Below are 24,978 nucleotides of genomic sequence, written 5' to 3'. Positions count from 1 at the left end.
GTCCCCAGCCCTGATCCGCTCATGTGGGAGGCAACCAGTAGATGGATGTTTCTCTCTGTCTCTCTGTCTCTTTCCCTCCCTCCCACTCTATCTAATGATAAATAGAAAAAAATATCCTCCGGTGAGGAATTAAAAAAAAAGTAGTACCTACCTCACAGGATTGTTGTGAGGAGTATGATGCTTATAAATCACGAAGCATAGTGAGTGATATATAATGAATACTCAAAGAAAATATTAGCTATTTTTATTATCCTCATTCAGAAAACTCAGAATAAATAGGTAAAAGCAGAGTGATACAGTCATGTTAAAGCCAACTTCTTTTGAGGTCAGGAACCCCCTTAAGAGTCTAATGAAAGCTAGGGTCCCTCTCCTCTCCCAATACACAGTTTTACCTATCACTTCTGAAAGTGTTTGAAGAATGTCTGAAGAAATCATTGAGTGATTGTGTATTAGGATGGGGATAAACCCTAGCTGAAGCAGTCTTTGTTCCCTCCTCTTGGTGTGGTGCGAGGCCCTGGGTCTCCTAGCCTCCCTCCCCAAGATCCATGAGACAGAGGTGGAGTAATTACTATTATCAGCTTTATTATTGGCATGAAGGCAGGGAGTGACAGTGACAGTGCCAGGCCTTTCTTTGGGTGAGGGGTTGGAGGACTTGACCAGCCAGCACTGATCCTCCAAGGTGGCCTCCCAATGGGTTCCAGGACTCAAGGTGCTTCTGGCTTTCACCAGAAACAGTGGGTAGGCAGGTGGGCAGATTGCAGGCATTGGATAAATAGGCTTCTTAGGGCTGCTCAGGAGCTGGGGTTGGGCTGGGGTTGGCAGGCGGTGGGGGGCGAGGCTGGATGTCCCTGGTACGCATATAGGACAGCAGCTGCTCCGGGATCTCTGCCAGCACATCCTTGGCTAGTCGGGCCATGCTCAGCACCTGGTTCCCTGATCGGTCGATATAGTCTCGGAATGGGACGAACTAGGACAGGCACAAATAATCAGGTGTGAGTAGTGGCTAGGAGAGAGGGGAGTGGGGGAGAGGGGCAGTAGGGAGGCTTCTTCTTTGACCCCTAACATCTCTTTCCAAATATCCCCCTATCCTGGAAAGCCTTCTACTTTTGCTTTCTCCCCACTTATTTTTTTCAAATTCTGTTCAACCTCAACTCACTCCAGTTTGGCTTCATACAGAAACTGCTTTTGGTACTGTTGCCAACAGCCTCATGTTCCCAAATCAGTCTGATGGGTAGTAATTGTCAGTCTTCATCTTGCTTCTCTTTCCTTTACATTTGATCATAATCTTCCTGGACACATCCCACTCTTGACATACCACACTGCTGGATTTTTTCCTACCCTTCTGGATAAGCTTCCCTACCCCATTCCTCTGGGTTCTATCTGGTCTCTAAACTTGGTTCTTTCTCTCTCTCAATTCTCTTTCTGGGTGATTTTATAAACTTCCATCACTTTAAAAACTGTTCCATGATGACTCCTAAATTGACATATCCATCCCTAGCCTCTTCTTAAAGGTCTAGAGCCACATATTTAGTTGCCTGTATCACATCTCCATTCAGTTGTCTTAGATACCTCAAATCTAATGTGTTCTCAACTGAATTCTAATCCTTTCTGCCAAATCTACTCCTTCAGCTTCCGCTTCCCAGTTAATGGGACCATCACTCACCCAGTTGTTCAAGCTAGAAAACTGAGAATCATCCTTGAAGCCCCACTCACTCTCCATCACCATTTCATCAAATAGTCAGCTGTTGTGAAAATGTTCTTAAGTTATCTTTTGAACCTGCTTCTTCTATCCTCACTGCTTTTATTCCCATCCAGATCCCTATCATCTTCCCTCTACTACTTAAAGGCTTCTTCACTAATGGGTCTACCTCCCTTCTCTCTCACCCTGCTACATTCCACCCTCCAGGAAGCAGAGATCCTCTTAAAATGGAAGTCTGGCCCTGGCCAGTTTGGATCAGCGGTTAGAGCAGTGGTCCATGGACCCAAGAGTTGGAGGTTCGATTACCGGTCAAGGGCACATACTTCGGTTGCAGGTTTGATCCCTGGCCCCCCTGTCAGGGTTGTGCAGGAGGCAACCAATTGATGTGTCTCTCTCACATCGATGTTTCTCTCTCTCTCTCTCTCTCTCTCTCTCTCTCTCTCTCTCTCTCTCCCTCCCTCTCTCCCTCCCTCCCTCCCTCTCTAAAAAATCAATGGAGGAATATCCTCAGGTAAGGATTAAAATAATAATAATAAATAAATGGAAGTCTGATCATCTCACTTCCCTATGTAAAATCCCTCAAGAGCTTTCCAATTTTTTTTTATCCTCACCTGAGGACATTTTTCCATTTTTTGTTCAGATAGAGAGGGAGGGAGGGAGGGAGGGAGGGAGGGAGGGAGGGAGAGAGAGAGAGAGAGAGAGAGAGAGAGAGAGAGAAACATCGATGTGAAAGGGACACATCGAGTGGTTGCTACCCGCACAATCCAACCAGGGCCGGGGACAAACTTCAACGGAGGTACATGCCCCTAGCAGGAACCGAACCCGGGTCTCTGTGTACCACAGGATGACGCTCTAACCGCTGAGCCAAACCGGCCAGGGCAAGAGCTTTCCAATTTTTTTTTTTTTTTTTTATTTTTTTTATTTTTATCCTCACCTGAGGACATTTTTCTATTTTTTGTTCAGGTAGAGTGGGAGGGGGAGAGAGGAAGAGAGAGAGAAACATCCATGTGAAGGAACACATCGAGTGGCTGCCACCCGCACGCCAACCAGGGCCGGGGATAAACTGCAACCGAGGTACATGCCCTTAGCGGGAACCGAACCCGGGTCTCTCTGGACCGCAGGCCCACGCTCTAACCGCTGAGCCAAACCGGCCAGGGCAAGAGCTTTCCAATTTTTAAAGAACAAAATTCCAAATCTTCACCATGATTGGCAAAGTTTTGGCCGATCCCCTTTCTCTTACTGTGATCCTGCTACCCTGGCCTCTTGCCTTTTCCATGATTGGGCCAATTCTTCTGAGCCTTAGGGCCTTCTTTCATGCTGCTCCTCTGCCTGTAATGCTTATAGGTTTATGTTTCAGCTCAAATGGCATTTTCTTATAGAAGCCTTCCCTGACTACCCTACCTAAGACAGGTTCCTGTTACAGACTCTCACAGTGGCATTTGCACTCATCACAGTGCAAAGGAAATATTTAGCTGTGTGATTATTATTGGTTGCCTCCATTAGAGGACAGGGGCCTTGGGGATCTCCTACACTATGAATCCATAATGGCTACAGCAACCTGCCTGTTTCTCACAAAAATTCTGTTCAGTGAGATCAGGAAAGCTAAAAGAGTAAGAGGTGAAAGGTGGGTGATTAAGAAGGCAGGAGGGCCCTGGCCGGTTTGGCTCAGCAGTGTCAGCCCACAGCACAATGAGTTGTGGGTTCGATTCCAGCCAAGGTCACGTGCCTCGGTTGCAATTCATCCCGGCCGTGGTTGAGGTTGTGTGGGAGGCAGTCACTCAATGTGTCCCTTTCACGTCGATATTTCTCTCTCTCTCTCTCTCTCTCTCTCTCTCTCTCTCTCTCTCCACCTCTCCCTCTCCCTCTCCCTCCCTCCCACTCTATCTGAACAAAAGTGGAAAAATGTCCTCGGGTGAGTAAAAAAAAGAAAAACACAGAAGGCAGAAGGTAGAGTGGCTGCCAACTTAGCCTTTTTTTCCCACCATCCCCTTCAGTTCCATGACATCCTCTCCCTGGTCAGGTCTACCTGAACGATGTCCCGCTCAGCGTAGCGTCCCCTAGAGGACACGCGCACATCATCACCATCCAACTCTTCCATTGCTGCAGAAAAGACACCCCTCAGCTGATTGGCCTCTCCCACACCAACCCATGCTGCCCTCCTCCCTCTTAGCTCCCCTTAGCTCCCCTTTGGAGTCATCATGAGCACACCTAATGTTGTATCAAAGTCCTACAAATATTAGGCATTGTTATGGCATTATTATTATGCCTTCCCACACATTCCATCCTCCCAGAAATCCCAGATCAACAGCCTCGGTTATGATGAGGAAACAGGTTCAGAAAAGGTCTTGTGACTTGGCCAATGTCCAACACAGGCATCCATCCTATCTTTTTGGGGAGGCAGGCCTCGGTGTTGTTTCTTCCCTATTTTCCTCAGTTATTGGTCCCACTCTTGGATACCCCCATCCTACTCACCCTCAAACATGGCAGGTCCCACACCAACAATAATGATAGACATAGGCAGTGAGGAGGCCTGTGAGGGAAAGAGGACGAATGGCTGGGGTGAGTAGCCATGATAAGGGAGGTTGCTGTTGAGAGCAATTCTCTGTGCATGTGTTATATTTCTGTACATCTTGCAAGCAAAGGCACTGATTTCCTTTGTTCCAGACTATTTTTGCAAGGACATCTGCATATCAAACAGCCTTGAAAGATATAGTGTCTTTCTTTGGAGCAAAGGTCACATTTGTTGAATAATGTCTAGAATAATAAAATGTCTCACACTAGAACAAAGGGCAGGCACATTATAAAAGATATGGGTTCCCTAAGCTCAGGGTTTCTCTCCTATAATGCAACTGACTGGATGCAAGTGTCATCGTGCCCTCTTAACATCATCTTGTGGGAACTGGGACTTAGAGAATAAGAGAAAATGCTGATACTCAAGCTACTGCTATTGCTTGCAATAACAAAGTCTTTTGTCCTTGACCCATGAGTCTTGTGTCTTCTGCTAAAATCCAGGCAACTGGATAAATTGTTAGCTTTAAACCCCTTCACAGTTATTATTTAATTAAATTGATATTAAATTAAAACCTCAGCCCCTTCACAGTTATTAACAGTGACCCCTCCCTGCCAAGCTCTCCTCAGACTCACACTGACGATGGCCTCCTTGGTCTGTGTCATGTCAGAGATGACTCCATCAGTGATGATGAGCAGAACATAGTACTGGGAACCATCAGAGATCTTGGCTGCAGCCCTGGTAAGAAGCCAAGAACATAATCCAGCTGAAAGCCCAGAGAGGCCAATGGAAACACCACACTCCTAGAGCTTCTACAGCCAACATAGCAGGCAAGGACTAGGGCTTCTGAAGTTCATGCTCCTTCCCCAGACCTGGCTACCTCTCCCTGCCTACCATCCTTCCAGTAACATTTGTGGAGCACGTACTATGGTAGGTTCTGTTAGGCACTGAAGGTACACTATGAGAAAAACAAATCTGTCACAGCCCTCTCAGTGGGAGGCAGACATTGATCAAAGAATCACTGAGATAGCCCTGGCCGGTTTGGCTCAGCGGTTAGAGCGTCGGCCTGCGGTCCGGAGAGACCCGAGTTCGGTTCCCGCTAAGGGCACGTACTTCGGTTGCAGTTTGTCCCCGGCCCTGGTTGGTCGTGCGGGTGGCAGCCACTCGATGTGTCCCTTCACGTCGATGTTTCTCTCTCTCTCTCCCTTCCTCTCTCTCCCTCCCGCTCTATCTGTACAAAAAATGGAAAAATGTCCTCGGGTGAGGATAAAAAAAAAAAAAGAATCACTGAGATAGGTATATAATTACACTTGTGACAAGTGCTGTGATAGAAAGGGACACTGCTATGACAGTGTATAGTAAGGGATCCTGACATAGTCCAGGTCAGTGAAGGCTTATTTAAGGAAGCAATGTTTGAGGATGAAGGAAAGGCTAAACGAAGGGGGGTTCATTCCAGGCAAAAGGAATAGCATGGACAAAGGTCCTGTGATGGGACTGAAGGAAGCCCACCCTATCTGGAGCCCAGAAAGTGAGGGAAGCAGAGTGGGCCATTTTGCGGAGGTGGGGCAGGAGCCAGAACACACAGGGCTTTGTTGCCTCTGGGAAGATTTTGGTATTTATACAAGAGCACAACCAAAGGCTGAAGGCCTTTCTTCCCTCTTCTCACCTATTTCGCCTCATTCCCTTCTCCCCTCTGCTGAACATATCCCATTTTTCCGGGCTGCTGGATCCTTAGCCAGTGTAACTGTTACTCCCAGAACTCCTTTTCCTTCTTTTACTATCAGTCTTTGAATCCAAGATTTTTCCATCTGAAAGGGACTTCAGAAATAATTGAGTCCACTCCCCTTATTTTACATAAGAGAAAAACAAGACCTCAAGAGAGCACAAAGGCCATGGCAGATCCAAGTCTCTTGACATCTAGTCTCAGGCCCTGTGTGGGTTGGAAAGGATGGAACTATATACTATCTAATAAAGTAGTTCCTAGCCACATGTCTACTAAAATTTAAATGAATTAAGTTAAATAGAATTAAACATTTAGTTCCTTGTTCACCCTAGCTATGTTTTAAGTGCTCAAAGTCCATATGTGGCTGGTGGCTACCATATTGGACATCACAGATATAGAAAATTTTAATCATTGCAGAAAGTTCTATTGGAATGTGCTGATATGTAAGCCTGATATCTAAAAAAATCAGAGGAAAGTATGGTAGAGAATTCAAAAGCTATGACTCAGTTTGCCCAGTGCCTAAGGTGGGATTGGGTTATAATCTTCCTTAGCAGCCCCTGCTCCCTTTCTGAGTTCTGGCCACAGCCTCTTCATAGGCCTGGACTGGTACCATTTCCTGTCACTCATTTTACAAGTATCATTGCTATGTGTCAGGTGCCAAGCTCGGTGCTGAGCATGCAACAGAGATGAGGATATTGTCCCGGGGGAGATGAATGCTTACACCATGACAGTGCACTGAGGTTAGGGCTTTGAGGACATGACATCTAACCTAAGACCTGAAAAATGAGTACAAATTAGCCAAGTGAAGGTTAACCTGGGGAGGGGAGGGGAAGATAAAGGGAAAAGTGTTCCAGAGAGAGGGTTTGCATGTGCAAACCAAGATGTATGTTCTAGGTGACATATGTCAGACCACAGAAGAAATGAGGCTGACATAGTGGGTGAGGGCCCACACATGAAGGGATTTGTGAGCCTGGGGCAGTGGGAGGCATTGACAGGTTTGGGGGCATGGGAGATACAAATTTGGCTCCCTGTAAATACCTAACATTACCAAGGCCATTTAGACCTCTGAGGTGGGTGACTGGCTAGGGGAGGCCAGTCTGTGCCCCACTGGCTATTGAGTGAAAAAAAATGAAGAGTCATCTGTGATCATCAAAATCACAGCTGCGCATTTGACATACATGATCTAATTTCATCCTTACCGCCATTCTATGAGGTAGGTATATGTTTATGCCTACTTTTAAAATATGAGAACTGAAGTTCAGAGACATTAAGTAGCATCTCCAAGGGATGGTGAAGCCATGGTCCAACCCTATGCTTGACCAACTGAGCCTAAAGCCTGAGCTCTTGATGTCCTCTCTCCATTCCTAGCCTGTTCTTTGGATACTCCTCCATTCCACATACATGGCACATTCTGATCCTAGTATACTGTTCACTCTTTCCTGAGCTTGCTCCTTCATGCCTCTGTGCTTTTCACGTGGTCCTTCTGTCAGGCCTACTCTACTCCCTTCTCTGATAAAGTTCAGCTTGCCCTCTAGACCCAGTGTGGCAGTCTCCTTTATGAGTAGGCTGCCTTGGGTTTCTCAGACTAGGTTACAACCCTCCCCTTCTCTCCCTATGCCTTGTAGGAAACTACCCACTGAGATAGGCTGTGTACCCTTCCAAATGGGTTCACACACCCATTTGGGTACTAGCTTGTATGTCCAGGGGGACCCAAGGCAACAGAATACCTGGAGCATCCATTATACTGTATGATCTTGTGGATAAAGCTAGATGACTCTATGTACACTTAAAACATTTTTTTTCTAAATTAGAGCAAACATGGACACAGTGTGAGAAGAATGTAAAATTTGTATGAATTTTTAAGATGAAATATGGGGACTTCAAAGACATTTTCAGTCTGACTACTTTCAGCTGTGCCCCCACATTCCCCTGGGGGAAGCAGTTGCTTGCCTTTGCTGAAGGGGAACTTGCTGGAAAAGTCTGGGAAGATCTGGCCTACAGAAGGTAATGATTTATTTATATTTCTGTCTCTTGCACCAAGGCAGGAGCTCCCAAGGGCAGAGACTATTTCTGATTCATCTGTGAATCTCCAGTGCCCCAGCAGAGAACTGAGCACACAGCAGATGCCCTTTGAATAGTAATAACTGTAATAATAGTAACAGCAATAGCTAACACCTATAGCACTTATGATGTGGCAGGTACTGTTCTAAGTGCTTGACAGATGTTAATTTAGTTAGCCCTCACAACTCTATGATGTGGATATTATGATGCCCATTGTACAACTGAGGAAATAGGCACAGGCAGGTTAAAAGCTTTGCCCAAAGTCTTACAGCTAGTGAGTGGTAGAGCAGGTGTATTAGCTAGTCTGACTCCACATCCCACATTCATGTTACATTGCCCCTTTTCTTAATGTTTATTAAATGAATGAATGAATCAATGAACTTGCCCCAAGATAGTATTTAAGAAATCTGTTTAATAACAGTGAAGAATATGCTCAGGCTCCACTATTAAGTGAAAAAAATCAGTAGTGAAATATTATATGTTACTTTTTTGTTTGTTTGTTTTGTTAATCCTCACCTGAGGATATTTTTCCATTGATTTTTAGAGAGAGTAGAAGGGAGGGAGGGAGAGAGAGAGAGAATCTTTCCTGTGAGAGAGACATCGATTGATTGCCTCCTGCATGACCCCGACTAGGGTTGGGGACTGAACCTGCAACCTAGGTATGTGCCTTTAACTGGAATCAAACCCACAACCCTTTAGTCCATGGGCCAAAGCTCTAACCACTGAGAAAACCTAGCCAGGGCTGTTATGTTACTTTTATAATTAAAGAGACTATTATCCTTATTATGAATTAGAAAATAAACAAATCTTTATTAGGGAAAAAGAAAGTCTATGGATATATAAATCTCCCTGAAATTCTTCCACTTTTATTTTTTGTTTCTTTATTTCGTCTTTTTACTTTCAAGCTTTCTGACATACTTGATTTTAGTTGGGTCTCTTCTATTCAGCATTTAGTGCAATTTATGTTTTAAAATTTAATTAGAGAATCTTTTTCCCTTAATAGGTAAGCTTATCCAAATTATATTTATTGATACATGTTTGGTTTTAGTTCTGTAATTTTATTTTATTTGCATTTAAAAATAATTTGATATGTGATCTGGACTTTCTTTTCCTTTGTATATTTCTTTTCTGAAAAAAAAATATAGTCATTATTTTTTAATCCTCACCCGAGAATATATTTTTATTGATTTGAGAGAGCGAGAATGATATCAGTCAACTGCCTCCTATATACACCCCAACCGGGGATGGAACCCACAACCTAGGTATGTGCCCTGACTGGGAATTGAACCTGCAACATTTTAGAGCACAGAACGACGCTCCAACCAACTCAGCCACCTGGCCATGGATACTCTTATTTATTTATTTATTTTAAAAATGTGACTACTCTCTTCATAATACACAGCTCAGTTATTTTAATTTCTTTAAAAAAAAATGTTTTTATTGCCTGGCCGGTGTGTTTCAGTGGTTGAACATCGACCCATTCACCAAGAGGTCACCAGTTTGATTTCCAGTCAGGGCACATGCCCAGGTTGTGGGCCCGATCCCCAGTTGGGGGCATGCAGGAGGCGGCCAATCAATGTTTCTATCATCGATGTTTCTGTCTCTCTCTCTCTTCCTCTCCCTTCCTCTCTCTCTAAAAATCAATAAAGAAAATAAATAAATTTTAAAAATATATGTTTTTATTGCTTTTTTAGAGAGAGAGGAAGGGAGAGATAGAAACATCGATGTGAGAGAGAAACAGAGATCGAGCCTGCAACCCAGGCATGTTCCCTGACCAGGAATCGAATCAGGACCTCTCAGTCCATGGGACAATGCTCAATCCGCTGAGCCATGCTGGCCGGGCATATTTTTTAACTTACCATTTTTTTTTTCTTTATTTATTTTAGAGAGAGAGAAAGGGAGAGGGGGAGAGAGAGAGAGAGAGAGAGAGAGAGAGAAACATTGATGAGAGAGAGTATCGATTGGCCACTTCCTGCATGCCCCCCCGCTGTGGATTGGGCCCACAAACTGGGCATGTGCTCTGACCAGGAACCGAACAGGCGACCCCTTGGTGCATGGGTCGACACTCAACCACTGAGCCACACCACTTAACTTACTATTTATTGAGCATTTACTATGGCCAAATACTGTGCTAATAATTCTTTTTTTGGTCTGTTTTTTTACCACCACTTAAAATTATTTATTTATTTATTTATTTTAGAAAGAGAGAGAAATATTTATTTGTTATTCCACTTATTTATGCATTCATTGGTTGCTTCTTGTATATGCCCTAACCTGGGATCAAACCTGCAACCTTGGCATACCTGAAGGATGCTTTAACCAGCTGATTTACCTGGCCAGGGCTTTGTGCTAACAATTCTTACATTATCTAATTTTAACCTCCCAATAACCCTATAAAGAAGGAGCTACGGCCCTGGCCAGTTTGGCTCAGCGGTTGGAGCGTCGGCCTGCGGACCAGAGAGCCCCGGGTTTGGTTGGTACAAGCACGTACCAAAAAAAGGAGTTACTGCTATTCATTATTACACCCATTTACAGGATGAAATGGAGGCTTAGAGAGGCTAAATTGCATAATGTCACATGGTTAGTTAATGGTGGAAACAGGATTACTCCCAAATCTGATGCCAAAGCTATGACTCAATTGTTGTGCTATAGGCATTTTTCTCTTTTCCCCAAACTTGAGGCTTCAGTTGTTCCCAGAGAGTGAGGCTGGGGTAGTTGTTTGATAACCCTTTCTGACCTAGAATAAGGCATTTTATAACTTCTTTATACCAGAGGCTTGCTAACACAAACTTTTACCCTCTCCCCAAAGCCCAAGTTCACTAAGAGTGGTCCTAACTATACTTGGGAAGTCAGTCCCCTGTCTGGGTCCCCTCATTCTCTTCAGACCCCATCCAGGTACCTTACCTGGCCACCTGGTTGATGACAGGAGCAAAATAGGTGGGCCCGTAGAGCTGCACTGTGCGCAGGCTCTGGAAGTAGCTCTCCAGTACGCCCTCAATGCCCGCACAGTTGGGGTCCTCATCATTGTTGTTCTGTCAGGGAAGATGCCCTGCTGGGCTGAGCCCATACAGGATACACCCAGTAGTGCTCTGATCCCAGCTCACTCCTTCCTTTTTCCATCACTCTCTTTCATGCACCCCTCCAAACTCCATCCCTGTTCCCCTCCCTGCTCTTCTACCCTATCATCGCTTCCTGCTCCTCTGCAGGTCTATGACCCTTAAAAAAATGTAAATAGAAAAAAATTTTCAACTTGGGTGGGCCAGATGCTAGGGCGTGGAGTATAGGCTCTGGCCATACCATACCAGGGGAAACTGATGGGAGATCCGACCCTCTGGGGGCAGCTTGGCCCCAAAGCCGTAGGCTGGGAAGAGCTTGTCACTGTCATAGTCCTGGATGATTTCTCCCACTGCCTTGAGGGCCATGGCATAGGCGCTGAGCTGGTAGGGACTCATGTAGTGCAGGGAGGTGGGCTGCAGGGGATTCCCTGTAGGGATACAGGAGCCCCAGCCTCATGGCCACCTTGCTCATCCATCTGTTCACCTGCCTATCCTTCTATGCATCTATCTATCTATTCCTTCATCCACTCTACCCACGTACTCCCTTATTATTTTACCCAATCATCCATATATTCATTTATCCATCTGTCCACCCACCAACCCCTATATTTAGCCATCAATTTATCCACCTACCCACATATTCACCCATCTGCTGACATAAATTTGTCTATCAGTCTACCTGTCCACCTCCACCTGCCTTTCCATTCTCTTGTCTAACTATCCATCCATCCATTCATCCATCCATCCACTTGTCCACCTGCCATTTCTCTTCCTTTTCCATTCATCCTTACAGCCATAATCTTTTGTTCACCCATTCATTCATTTCTATCCACTCCATTTATTCACTTGCCTGTCTATCCTCACATGGATCCATCCATCTGTCCACTCATTCATTCCCCATCTACTTACCCATTGTTGCCCCCAAATTAAACACCTGTCCATTTATCCACCCACATACTCATCCATACATCCTATTGTCCTCACTCACCATCTACCCTCTCTGTTCATCTATCTACCCACCTAATCACTCACCACCCATTCATCTATTCATCTTTCCTTATACCCCTATTCTCTCATTCATTAATGTCCTCATCCACCTCTTGAGCTATCTGTCCTTTCAACTTTCTTGATCCATTTATGCACCTATTTTCCTGTACCCTCTGCTCACCCTTACACCCAATAATCTTCCCCCAAACTCCTGCCCCAGTACCAGCCTGGCTGGGCTTTGCCTCAAGCCTGGGCTTACTGGTTAGGTGAACTCTTATCCCTAGCTTGGAATCCAGGCCAATCCTAAGGACTTCCTCCACATCCCATTCCCCGAACCATGCCTCACCATTAGAAGCTGTGAAGTCAATGGCCACTGTGAAGTTCAGCTGGGTCCTGTCAGAAAGTAGATGGATTGAGAAGTAAGGGACTGATACTTATTATACCAGAATTTCTCAAACACTAGTGTGCATATGAATCACCTGGGGGTTTGTTAAAATATAGATTCTGATCTGGATTGTCTGGGTGGAACCTGAGACTCTACATTTCTAACAAACTCCCAAGTGATGCAGATGTTGCTGGTCCATGGAGCACACTTTGGGAAGCAGGATTAAATGCCTACTGTGTGACAAGTGTATTACATGTAATTTAACTTAACCCTTACTATAGCCCTCAAATAGTAATTAACATCTCCATTTTACACAAGAGAAAAGCAAGGATCAGGGAAGCAAAGAACCTTTCCCGGGTCTTCTGCCTCCACTGAACCAAGCAGAATGTCCCTATAGTCTGCTTGGCTTTTCCCTCTCTTTGACATCTCCCTTGCCTGGCCATAACTTTTGATTGGGTCCCAGTCAGATTCCTGGGTCCACCGTTGAAGACCACTGGTGTGGAATCTTAGACTGGCTCTAAGCCAGCAGCAGCTGCTGCTCACCCATCCATGGCCTCATTGCAGCCATGACTTCAAGGGAGTCTGGAAGCTAGGGATGAAGCCTCAGGAAGAGAACTAAAATTGGCAACACTATGCATTTTACAGAGCACTTTATAGTTTGCCAAGTGTTTTAACGTTTATCTTCATGATCTCACTGGATCCTGACAATTCATAAATAAGAAAACTAAGACTCAGAACTGGGAGGAGGAACTTATTGTTTCAGCCCGGAGCTCAGCCTGTGACTCACCCTCCTTTGATGTAATCGACGAAAGTGAATTCAGAGTCCACAGAGAAGGAGAGCAGCGTCACCTGTGGGACAGAGAAAGCAGCCCTACTACTGTGGAAAGGGCAGTTGGGGCCACAGAAGGGAGAGACACATGATGCCACACCCTGCCACATCCTGTTCCATCTTCTCCAGTTTCAGAAAGGGCAAAAAGGGGAAGCTTTTGGAAACATATTTGGATTTCCAAAAGTATATTAAATTGGAAAATACAACTTAGGTTTTTAAAAAAATATTCTATGGAAGAGTAAAGATAAAAAAATGTCCACAGTTGAGAAAAAAGAAAGAGAAAAACTTAATGATGCCACTTTGTGCCTGACATTACTAATCTAAGTCATCTGTGCCCACAGCCCTCAGGTACCCCCAACATTTGTCATGATATGTCAATGGAGATAGACACAGAAGGATCCAGGGAGGATCAGAGCACCAGGGAGCACTCACAGTTCCCGAGTTGACATATTTCTTCTTCTTACATTTCTTCCGAGGGTTAAGTACCTAAGTGAGGAAGATAACAGTGAGGGTGGGAAACAGAGGAGGGTAACTACAGTCTGAGCACACTGGGATGGAGGGAGGACCTGGGCACCTGGGCAGGGCTGGAGTTCTCACCTCATACACTGTAAACTGGTTCTGGGCCCTGCTCAGCTCCCGGTAGCTGGTGGTGAACTCACCAATAAAGTCGTGGCTGCAATGAGGCCAGGGGTGGGTGAGCAGCAGCTGCTGCTGGCTTAGAACCAGCCCTAAAAACAGCCTTTTATTCACACTATCCCCTGCCTCTACTTGGGCTGCAGGGCATTAAGGCTGGGGCCAGAAGAGTGGCCAAGCTAAGGGGAAAAGAAGGGAACAGACAGTGTACCAGAGAGAAAACTGAGGGGATCAGTTGTACTCAAGGTCCTGGCATCTATCATCACTCTTCCCAGTTCTCAAAGCCACTTTGGAGGTCCTAGTGAATGCACTATATATTATAGGGAACTGTTTGGGTGAAGTACAGGAAAAGACAGTTCTACCTTCCATCCCGGTCCCAGTCATACACATCAATCTTCACTGTTCTGAAATGCAAAAGATGAAGATAGGCTAGATGTGTACGACAAATCTTAGAGACACCCCCACTCCTTTACCATGCACAGATTATCTTCCCATCCACCCATCAGTCCTTCCATTAACGTTCCTCCCATTTGTCCATCCATCTACATCAGTCCGTGCACAATACCCAACTATCTACTGTCACTATCCTCCTACTATTACTACTACTGCCATTTGTACCACTATTGCTGTCCTTTACCACTTACTGAGTCTTACTGTATTCCAAGAATTGTTCCCAGCACTTTCACAGATTGCCTCATGTAATTTATCAATCACTATAGAAAGTAAGTATGATTATTCTAACTTTTTGGATAAGGAAACTGAAGTACAAAAAAACAATAAATTGACTAAAGATCATAACTGAGCTGAGATTAAACTCAGACATCCTGGTTCCAAAGACCTTGTTCTTTTTTTTTTTTTTTTATCCTCACCCGAGGATATTTTTCCATTTTTTGTACAGATAGAGTGGGAGGGAGAGAGAGAGAGAAACATCGACGTGAAGGGACACATCAAGTGGCTGCCACCCGCACGACCACCCAGGGCCGGGAACAAACTGCAACCGAAGTACGTGCCCTTTACAGGAACCAAACCTGGGTCTCTCCAGACCGCAGGCTGACGCTCTAACCGCTGAGCCAAACTGGCCAGGGCCAAAGACCTTGTTCTTAACTACTATCCTTAATTCATCCCCATATGTCCACCTATCTATATGGCAGTCCATTGAACCATCTATCTATCCATCTAGCCACTCATGTACCCATACATTTGCCAATCCAATTATGTATTAATTCCTATCTTTGTCCATCCATCTAACTATACAGTCATTCACTGAGTTGTTGATGCATGCAAGTATCCATCTGTCTGTCCATTCATCTGTCCAACCAAACACCTGACCACCTGATATCTGTCCATCTGATATTCCATTCATAACCATTCATTTATGTGCCCACCCATCCTTCCACCCACCCACCTATTTTCATATTGCTCATTTAGTAGTTCATATGGTCAGCCTATCCATTTACTTTATGCTCATCCATAAATGAATCCATCTACTTTATACTCATCCATAAATGAATCCACCCGTCCATTTACCATCCATTCATCTGTCTATCTATTAATCTACCTGCCACTCTACCTATTTATCCTCCTGCTTCTCCAATCATCCCTCTGCCTCTCTAGCCACCCATCCATTCATCCATTTACTCATCCATCCATCATCTGTCCAACCACTAATCCAGCCATCAGTCCACTTATCCATTCATCTATCTCCCCCTCTACACACCCTTCAATCCTCTTATAACACCCAACCATCCATTTACCAGTTTATACATCCATCTAACAATCCATCCATGTATCTTCTCATTCATTTGTTCATTTGCCCATCCATCCATCCATCCACCCACCCACCTACCCATCTATGTGGCTATCCATCTGCTTCCCCATCCAATCATCTCCATGCCCAGAACTGTGTCTCACTGAGCAGGATCCTTCAACACTATTATGACCCTTCTGCCATCATTCTGGGGCCCACTCTCATGCCCTTATCTTCTTACTCCCTAGCTTATGCTGAAGCAGACCTGTCATAGTCTCCATTGCACAGGGCTCGCACAGGGATGCTGAAAGGCTGCCACACGGGGTTCAGTGTGTTTTTAACAACCTCTGTCTTGTGGCAGATGGTGAACCTGGAGAGGAGCAAGAGGATTAAAACTTGCCTTTGGGTAGGACTGAGCCCAGAAAGGCCTGATACTCTTGGATATTCCTGGGATTCTCCCCTTGTTAAGCATATATTGTGTGCTGCCTTGAGTGAATTCTGGACTCGGGTCCTGGTAGAGTCTAAGATGCCCAGCCGAAGAGCCCTAATGAGCCCATAGTCACAGCAGGGGAGGTGGGGTGCCACTGGAGAGGGTAGTGACTCACGTGCCATCCTCATTGCTCCTGTAGAACACAAGGAAGGGGTCTGATTTCCCAAAGAAGTCCTTCTTGTCCAGCTTGTTTGCACACAGCTGCATGGTAGCAATGTCCTAGGGATGAAGTTGGGCTGTTGACCTCAAATTTCCCATAGCTTCAGACTGCCAACTAAAGGGAGTATGGGGAGAGAAGCAAACCTCCTGGGTTTAGCTTGTGGCCTTTACTAACCCGACAATTGCTAAGCTCCTCTGCGGTCAGCAGTATGGTCCCACACTTCTTGCCTGGTACACCTCTGGAAGCAGAAAAAGCCTCTTTGTGAGGGGGGAGAGAAAGCAACAAAGATTGGGGTTGCCAGTCTGGGATTGGGTGGGTGGGTCAAGGGATTCAATTTGCTATTTACTGACAGTTCCGAGTGTGTCCCCTTCTATCCTGAGTGGCTCCTGGTGGGGAAGGGCTTAACTTTGACTGGGGAGGGGTCTATAGTCTGGAAGGATGGGGTTAATATGGCCTAGGTGGGCGTCTCATGGTGGTAGCATGGGAAAGACATGGGATATAGAGTCCTGGGTAAGTTATTTCCCCTTTCTTTGGGCCCTCGTTTTTTCTTCTGTGAAATGGGAATCATGGCTACCTCTTAGGGCTGTGAAGAGATTTGAATGAGTGCATAGAAGCAAAAACGTAGACATAAAAGTGGTTACATTTCTCAAAACAGACCCTGGCATCTACTACAGGCCAGATGCTGGGTATGAATTGGTCAGCTGGTACTCTCCAGCTCTGCTAGACCCTGCCCTCAGGGAGCTTCTAGGGGGAGGTGAGATATCAAAACTAACAGACAAGTAGAGTGTGATGTGCCAGTCCTGAATGAAGTAGAGAAATTTCTATCCAGACCTGGGGCAAAGGGCCAGTTTGTTAGGTCAAAGATGCCGTGCTTTCCAAAAACTGTGAAGAGTGAAATAAAAAAGACAAGGGAAGCTTTAACCTCTCCTGACCCATGTGCAGGAAGGGTGCATACCAGGACACCCATCCCTAACTTGCCTTGGGTCTCCAAGCAGTCAGGGACCTTGTTGATACGGACCTATGAACCCTGATTCGCAAAAGGATCCCAAGTATGGGAGAGAGAAAGCTAGGTCAGGAGTGTTCTGGGCTCAAGTTCTGGCTCCAACTTGCTATGTGATTTTTCCCATCTTCAAAATGAGAATGTTGAACCATTTCTTTGGCTTCTTCAATCTCTGACTTTTTGTGTTTTAAAAGGACTAGTGTGGCCCTGGCTGGTTTTGTTCAGTGGTTAGAGCATCGGCTGGCGGACCAGAGAGTCCTGGGTTCGGTTCCCGCTAAGGGCACATACTTCGGTTGCAGTTTGTCCCTGGCCCCTATTGGGGTTGTGTGGGTGGCAACCAGTCGATGTTTCTCTCTCTCTCTTTCTCCCTCTCTCCCTCCCACTCTATCTGAAGATAAATGCAAAAATGTCCTCGGATAAGGATAAAAAAATTAATAATAAAATAAAATAAAAAGACAAATGTGATGAGTACAGGAATCCTTCACCTGCACATCCAGGACAAAGTAACAGATCCCACTGACTTCTTGATGTTTTTCACCTCCTTGATGTTCTCCCTCACCTCCTCACCCAATATGAATTCCAGTCAATGATTATAATAATCACCACCTTGTACCAACTCTTTTTCCCTTGCCCTTCTCTCACTTTGATATACTTACTGGCAGAACCACAGCCCTAGTTAAATCCAGTTATTTGCCTAACCCATACTGCACCTATGCAACTGAATATGGCCAGAGGAAAACATATAATCATGCTAACTGATCTCATTTTAAAAATTATTTTCATGTATTGATTTTAGACAGAATAAGGGAGAGAGAGAGAGAGAAACATCAACTTGTTGTTCTACTTATTTATGTTATTCATTGGTTGATTCTTGTATGTGCCCTGACTGGGATCAAACCTGCAACCTTGGCATATTGGGACAATGCTCTAACCAACTGAGCTACCTGGGTAGGTCTCATTTTATTTTTTTATTTTTTAAAGTTTTTTAAAAATTGATTTGAGAGAGAGAGGAAGGGAGAGGGAGGGAAAGATAAAAATATCAATGAGAGAGAACATCAATTGGCCGCTTCCTGCATGCCTTCCACTGGGGATTGGGCCCACAGTCTGAGCATGTGCCCTGACTAGGAATTAAACTGGTGACCTCTTGGTGCATGGGCTGATGCTCAACCACTGAGCCACACCAGCTGGGCAGGGCAGGTCTCATTTTAAATGCAGGATCACAAACCTCAAGAGGGCCCTTCCTTAATCATACTATACATCCCAAGATCCTTTACTCTTCAGTTCTGCTAGACGGCAGTTTTATTCTTCCTTCCCTCTCCTCAAACCTGAAAAGCTTCCTCCCCATCTTCATGCTCAGCCAATGACCTTGTTTCCTACTTCACTGACAAGACTGAAGCAACCAGAAGAGAATGTCCACAGACCCACCTCCACACCTCCCCTGCCTCCAGTATCTTCACCCACACAACTGTCTTCCTACCGTTGCTATAAATGACTATCCATGTGTCTATTTATCCCTCCACTGTGTGCTACATTCCACATCCTCTTGCCTACCTACATCAGGACATCACTCCAGCAATTTCCCCCTCATTTTGTTATGTCAGTTTTTCAGTTTCTACTGGGTCATTCCCATTAACATAAATATATGGTATAATTTTCCCCATGTTAAAAAATTACAGCCCTGCCCTGGCTGGTTTGGCTCAGCGGTTAGAGTGTCAGCCGTGGACCAAGGAGTCTGGGGTTTGATTCTGGTCAAGGGCACGTACCTCAGTTGTGGTTCGTCCCCAGCCTTGGTCAGGTCATGCAGGAGGCAACCAGTCAATGTGTCTCTCTCACATTGATGTTTCTCTCTCTCCCTCCTTCCCACTCTATCTGATGATAAATAGAAAAATATCCACAGGTAAGGATTTAAAAAAAAATTACAATCCTGCCCGGCCAGTGTGGCTCAATGGATTGAGCGTCATCCCATGGACTGAGAGGTCCTGGTTCAATTCCTGGTCAGGGCACATGCCCAGGTTGCGGGCTTGATCCCCAGTGGGGGCTGTGCAGGAGGCAGCCGATTGATGTTTCTCCCTCACATTGATGTTTCTATCTCTCTCCTTTCCTCTCTCTTTAAAAATCAATACAATAAATTACAGCCCTGGCCAGTGTGGCTCAGTTGGTTGAGTGTTGTCCCATGCACTAGAAGGTCCCCATTCAATTCCATGTCAGGGCACATGTCCAGGTTGCAGATTCAATCCCTGGTTGGGTGCGTACAGGCAGTAATTGATCTCTCTCTAAAAAAATCATTTTTAAAAATATTAAAGAAAAAAATTATGTAACTATTCTTGACCTCACTTTCCTCTCTAGCCACCTTCTCTGTTTCTCCTCTACTCAGCAAAGCACCATTGAAAGATTCCTGGACTCCCATTCCTCTCTTTATTCTTTTCTAATTCTCTCCAACTGTCACTCCCCACCTCTCCTTCAAAACTATGCTTGTCAGAGTCACCAGTGACCTCCATCTTGCTACATCCAATGGCCAAGTCCTAATTCTCACCTTATTTGACCTGCAGAAGCATTTGACATGGTAGTCACTCTCTTCTCCTTGTATATCCTTCACTTTGCTTTCTGGACACCACCTGCTCTTGGTTCTCCTCCTACATTAATGCTTCTTCTTAGTCTCCTTTTCTAGTTCCAACTCCTGGACTCTCAGTCTTTGGTCTTCTCTCTCTCCTCACTCCCTTGGTGAGCTCATATAGTCTTATGGCCATACAGAGCATCTAAGGCTCATGTATCTTATTGCCTATTTGACACGTCCACTCAGATGTCTAATAAAAATTATGAAATTCAACAAGTCAGACTGAACTTCCGATTGAATTTCCCACCAACTTACTTCTTCCTTACATTTTTTTTTTTAACCATCTCAGTTTATGGCAACTCTATCCTTTCTGTTGTTCAGGCCAAAGGTCGTGATGTCATCCTTGACTCCTCTTTTCCTCTGACATCCATATTCAGTCTGCCAGGAATTTGTTGGCTCCACCTTTGAGAAATATCTAGACTCTGACCATTGCTCCCTCCTTCACTGCTACCACCCTGGATTACTGTAATAGCCTTCCAATTGGCTCCCTGCTTCTACCTTTGCCTTCCCGAGATTTATTCTAAATCCAGCAGCCAGCATCATCCTTTGAAAGCATTGTCAGATCATGTCACTTCTCTGCTCAGAACCCTCCAGTGACTCCCAACTCAAAGTAAAAGCTAAAATCCTTACAGTGGTTATAAGGCCCTCACTGTTAATTCTCCAGCATCACTTCCTCCTTTCTTGCCCCTTGCTCCCTTGGCTCCAGTCACACTGGCTTCTTGCTGCTCTTTGAACATATCAGGCTTTTACACTTGCAGTTTCTTCTGCCTGGAATATTCCTCCTCCAGTTATCTGCATGGCTCACTCTCTTACTTCAAATCATTGCTCCAATGTTACCTCTCCAAGAGGCCTACTTAACCATTTTGTTTCAATCCCCCTAATTCTATTCTACTTCGCCTTTTTCTAATGGCACTTTCTGTCTTCTAATACATTATGTAATTTACTCATTTATTATGCCTATTTTGTAGGTCTCACCCCCACTCCTTCTATAGTATAAGCTCCCCCAAGGCAGGAACCTTTGTTTTGTTTACCCTTAAACAGTGGCCAACATAGAGTAGATGTCCACTAATATTTGTGGAATTAATATATTTCCAGTGCCTAGCACAGGGGATGGCATATGAAACGTGCTAATAAATAGTGAGTGATGGAAATTCTAGAAGACTTGACTTAGTGAGTGGAAGCCTCCTAGAGAAGGGCTTGGAAGTGGACCTTAAAGGTTGAAAGACTTAGAAAAAGAACGAGAGAGAGAGAGAGAGAGAGAGAGAGAGAGAGAGAGAGAGAGAGAGAGAGAGAGAGCGAGCGTGTGCGCGCGCCCTGGCCGGTTTGGCTCAGCGGTTAGAGCGTCGGCCTGCGGTCCAGAGAGACCTCGGTTCGGTTCCCACTAAGGGCATGTACCTCGGTTGCAGTTTGTCCCCGGCCCTGGTTGGGTCGTGCGGGAGGCAGTCCCTCAATGTGTCCCTTTCATGTTGATCCCCCCCCCCCCCCCGTCCCACTCTATCTGAACAAAAATATGGAAAAATGTCCTCGGGTGAGGATTACAAGGATTAAAAGGAGAGAGAGAAGACATGTCAGGCCTGAGAGTGACTTTAGCAGTCCTAGAGTTTCCCGGGAGGGTAATGAGACCACTAAAGGCTCCTGATCAGGGAGAGAGTTCCAGCTTCCACTACTATGGGGCTACTACGGGGGCAGGGTCTTTGGGAGGACAATTTATAGGCACTCCTCTCCCCCCTTACCCCTTCCAGTTTATTTAGCTTACGTGAGGGGTCGCTCTACGCGGCTGCCCTGGCCTCCAATCACCTCTCCCAGGGCCAGGAACGCTTGTCCCAGGAAATCCTGCACCGGAACATGGCGTCAGCGAGGTCTGTAGGGGCTGGGGCGCAGTGGCCCAGCCCAGCCATGGAAAAAATCCCAGCCCAGCCTAGGGGCAATGACCAGGGTGTTTCGAGGAGGCGGCACATAGCAAGAGCCCCTGCCCTGCCGGTGCTTTAAAGGAGAGGGTGGTGGAGGGGTGATGGGGTCCTAGGCAAGATTCCCTTCTTGGACCTGCCGTTATTTTAAGCTGCTCTCCGGGTTGCCATCCCACCCTTAACCTCCATCCTCCCCACCCCGCCCAGCTGGGTTCAGCCTCACCTTCTGCAGGACCCAGAAGCGTTGAGAAGGAAGAGGAGCAGTAAGTAAGAGGCACAGGTGGGAAACGGAGGCAGGAGCATGAGAGGAGGGCCGGGAAGGGTGGGTTGGGACCAAAGAAGGTAAGAGTCTGGGTTGAGGGGTAGGAGGGTTCCAAAGAGGGTTAACACACTGAGCGCTGCCTGTGTGCCCAGACCGCAAGCGGACGTTCGCTTACCGGTTTGGAGATGTTAGTTTTGGAGTCAACGTTGTACCTGGAAAGAGAGTGGAACAAGCGTGGGGCGGGGCTCCTGGGAGAGAGCCTGGAAAAGGGGTCGAGTTTCGAGTACTAGTTAAAACTGGGTGGAGGGAGAGACTTGGACTCGAATTAAACCTGGGTCTCCTTTGGGGTAGGAGTCAGAGAGGGTCAGACCTGGGTGAGGCCAAATCGGGGCCTGCTGGGGGCGGGGGCGGGGCCCAGATGGAGCTGGAGCTAAATTAGGGAGCACAGCTGTGCGCAGGACCAGGCCCGTAGAGTAAACTGGATTGGATGTGACCTAAGGGCGGGGCCAAGCTAGACTTGGGGCGGAGCTAAGACTAGAGTGGAGCACTTTCGAGTGGGACCAAACTGCGCCTGGGGGAGGAACCAGCCTTGGATGCCAGGCGGGGGTGTGGCCAGCCTGAATTTCGGGTGGATGGGGGTGGGGGGGGCGGTCCAAGCCAGAATTCTGGGCGGGGCTCACACATCGAAGCGCAGATTTTGCTTTTCTTCAAAGAAATAGTCAAGGACGAATTTGCGCACGAAGTCCGGGTTCAGCGTGTTGTCTATCACCTCGGTCCGTCCGAACTGGATTGGGGGTGGTTGCTGAGAGTCAGCGCAGGGACTGCGAGGGGTGTGTGTGGGGGGTGATTCCCGGGAGTAGCTCAGGGCTGGAAGAGGACTCTAGGACTCACCTCCCTCCACTCCTGGCTGGCCCGGCTCTGCGTGTAAAGCACCACCACTGCAGGCGGGTGTGGGGGCGGGGAGAGAAGGACGTCAGGTCAGTCCACACCCCCTCCCCGCTCCTCAGTCGTGCCCCGCACTCCAAGTTCCCCACCACCACACCCTGGTGCCGCTTACTGGGGTCGGACTTGGAGAAGGTGTCGAGGTCCAGCAGGTTCCTAGAGAAAATGACAGACGGACAGAGGGTGGGTCATTCTGAAGCCCACTGCCTCGACTCTGCCCTGAGTTTGGGCACCCGGAGGAGGCGTGGGCTCAAATCTCACCTCCCTTCCTCAATAATACATCCAACCTGGACAGCACGGGAAATCTCAGCCCAAGGACCGTGTCCCTGCTGACTGGACGCGTACGTGTCCGCACTCTCCAGGGGGTCAGGAATGAGGGTTAGCCCCAGAACTTTGTCCTCCTGGGGCCCGGAATCTACTGGATCCCCGCGGCCCATCCCTTGAACCCGCAGGCTGAGTGAGCCCGCTTTTACAGGAGGGGCTGCGCGAGAAAACCCCCACCCCGAACCTGGAGTCTGTATCCGCGATTTTCCTGCCCCAGATGCTTCTTCCCCCGGGGTCTAGCCACTGTCCGCACCAAGCCCCGGAGCCAGTTGGGGCTGGGGCAGTGCCTAAGCCCCCTCCAGTTGGCCAGCTCACCGGCAGGACACGGTAATTTCAATCTTGGTGGCCGGGACGCTGCGCTCAGAGGCTCCGCTGAGAGACATGGCTGGTCGGTGGCCGGAGCAGCAGAAGGCTAGGAAGGCTAGAAGTAGCAGCGGCGGCGGGGCGGCGGGGCCGGCCCATGTGCCGCTGCGGTGGCGGCAGCTGCACTCCCTCCAGCACTGCGTGCTCTCCCACTGCTCACGCCTTGACTGTGGCCGCCGGCGGCAGCGACTCCAGAAGGCAACACAGCCCCGCCCAGCCCTGCGGGTAGCCCCCGCCCCATTGGAGCAGCCGGGAACCTTACTCAGACCCCAATTTCAACCCAGACCTTGGAGAGTCCTTCCAGTGCGTTTCTCTGGAGCAAAATCCAACCCTCCTGTAGAGCTGTCCGCGGTGCTGAAAGCTTTGGGGCGCCTGGTGGGCTATTGGGACCTTTCCTCTACCTGAGCCCTCCCTCAACAATCTGCTTCTCCCCCTTTCCACTGCCGCCGTGCCTATGACTCTGAATAGGAAGAGTTACATATTGGTTCTCATTAGCTGTGTGACCTTGGGCAAGTTAGTCGACATCTCTGTGGCTGTCTCCTCATTGGTAGAAAGGCCATTATGGCACCTATTTGGGATGTTAAATTTTGAGATAATCCATGGAAAGGAGTTAGCACAGGGGATTATACACAGTAAATTCTCAATAAATGTTTGCTGGTATTATTCCCTTCCTCAGGGCATGCACACCAATGATCTCTTTTTTTTAGTCAGAGCTCAATGGTGGCTATGAACAGCCAAAGCCCTTTACCCAGGTCTTTGAACCCTCATGACTTCATGATGTTAGAAACGCAAACACTCCGTGAGGATGCAACCCACTCTTGGTCATGCTGTGAATGAGGTGGTGGTCACACAGATCTATCCTCTCCACACCAACTACTGCCTCCCAAGCCCGACGCCAGTCCTTCCACCATAGGCAGGGGCTGCAGGTCACCTGTACCAGGACTGTGCCGTCTGAAGAACTTGTTTATGGGCCCAGCATGCTTCCGCTGCGCGACTGCTACCGCCTGAAGAACTTGTTTAAAATGAACACACACACACTCACCCTGTTCCCAGCTAAATGAAGATCTCAGCAACCTCAAGTCTAAATTTCAGGCAGCTCTAAGAATCTGCACGGATAAACAGATTCCCTAGGTGACCAGGGCCCGAGGACAACTGCTTCCACCCCTTAATAGCCTGTGACTACGTGTGCCCATCTCACTGAGGAGACTATCATGGCTCAAGAGTTGAGGTACACCCCTTTCTTCAGGCACAAGGAAGGACAGTGAGACCTTCCAAATAACTTCACAA

General features: G+C 46.9%; 1 protein-coding gene across 1 annotated transcript; it reads right to left on the bottom strand.

Annotated features, from left to right (window-relative positions):
• Positions 1–573: 573 nt before the first annotated feature.
• Positions 574–23,863, bottom strand: CPNE9 (copine family member 9). The gene is made up of 21 exons (XM_036266780.1): positions 23,644–23,863; positions 23,120–23,160; positions 22,954–23,000; positions 22,743–22,846; positions 22,238–22,274; positions 22,024–22,026; positions 21,650–21,726; positions 16,454–16,517; positions 16,235–16,338; positions 15,895–15,999; positions 14,245–14,286; positions 13,847–13,922; positions 13,682–13,735; positions 13,208–13,269; positions 12,382–12,428; positions 11,295–11,476; positions 10,897–11,024; positions 4,844–4,946; positions 4,172–4,229; positions 3,726–3,799; positions 574–967 (listed from the first exon to the last, which is right to left on the bottom strand). The coding sequence occupies exons 1-21, from the start codon at positions 23,709–23,711 to the stop codon at positions 782–784; spliced, it is 1,662 nt and encodes a 553-aa protein (XP_036122673.1). The 5' UTR covers positions 23,712–23,863; the 3' UTR covers positions 574–781.
• Positions 23,864–24,978: the final 1,115 nt, after the last annotated feature.

The sequence above is a fragment of the Molossus molossus genome, unplaced genomic scaffold (assembly GCF_014108415.1).
Source record: "Molossus molossus isolate mMolMol1 unplaced genomic scaffold, mMolMol1.p scaffold_m16_p_18, whole genome shotgun sequence".
Classification (NCBI taxonomy): Eukaryota; Metazoa; Chordata; class Mammalia; order Chiroptera; family Molossidae; genus Molossus; species Molossus molossus.
This window is presented reverse-complemented; position numbering and strand designations above follow the sequence as displayed.

What these genes read in the sequence shown, in the direction of transcription:
- CPNE9 (XM_036266780.1), bottom strand. Translation starts at nt 23,711, where the DNA reads ATGTCTCTCAGCGGAGCCTCTGAGCGCAGCGTCCCGGCCACCAAGATT. An exon ending in CTTCTCCAAGTCCGACCCCA is followed by an intron (nt 23,001 to 23,119) that starts GTAAGCGGCACC and finishes ACCCGCCTGCAG; the next exon opens with TGGTGGTGCTTTACACGCAG. An exon ending in AGGAGCAATGAGGATGGCAC is followed by an intron (nt 16,000 to 16,234) that starts GTGAGTCACTAC and finishes GCTCCTCTCCAG; the next exon opens with GTTCACCATCTGCCACAAGA.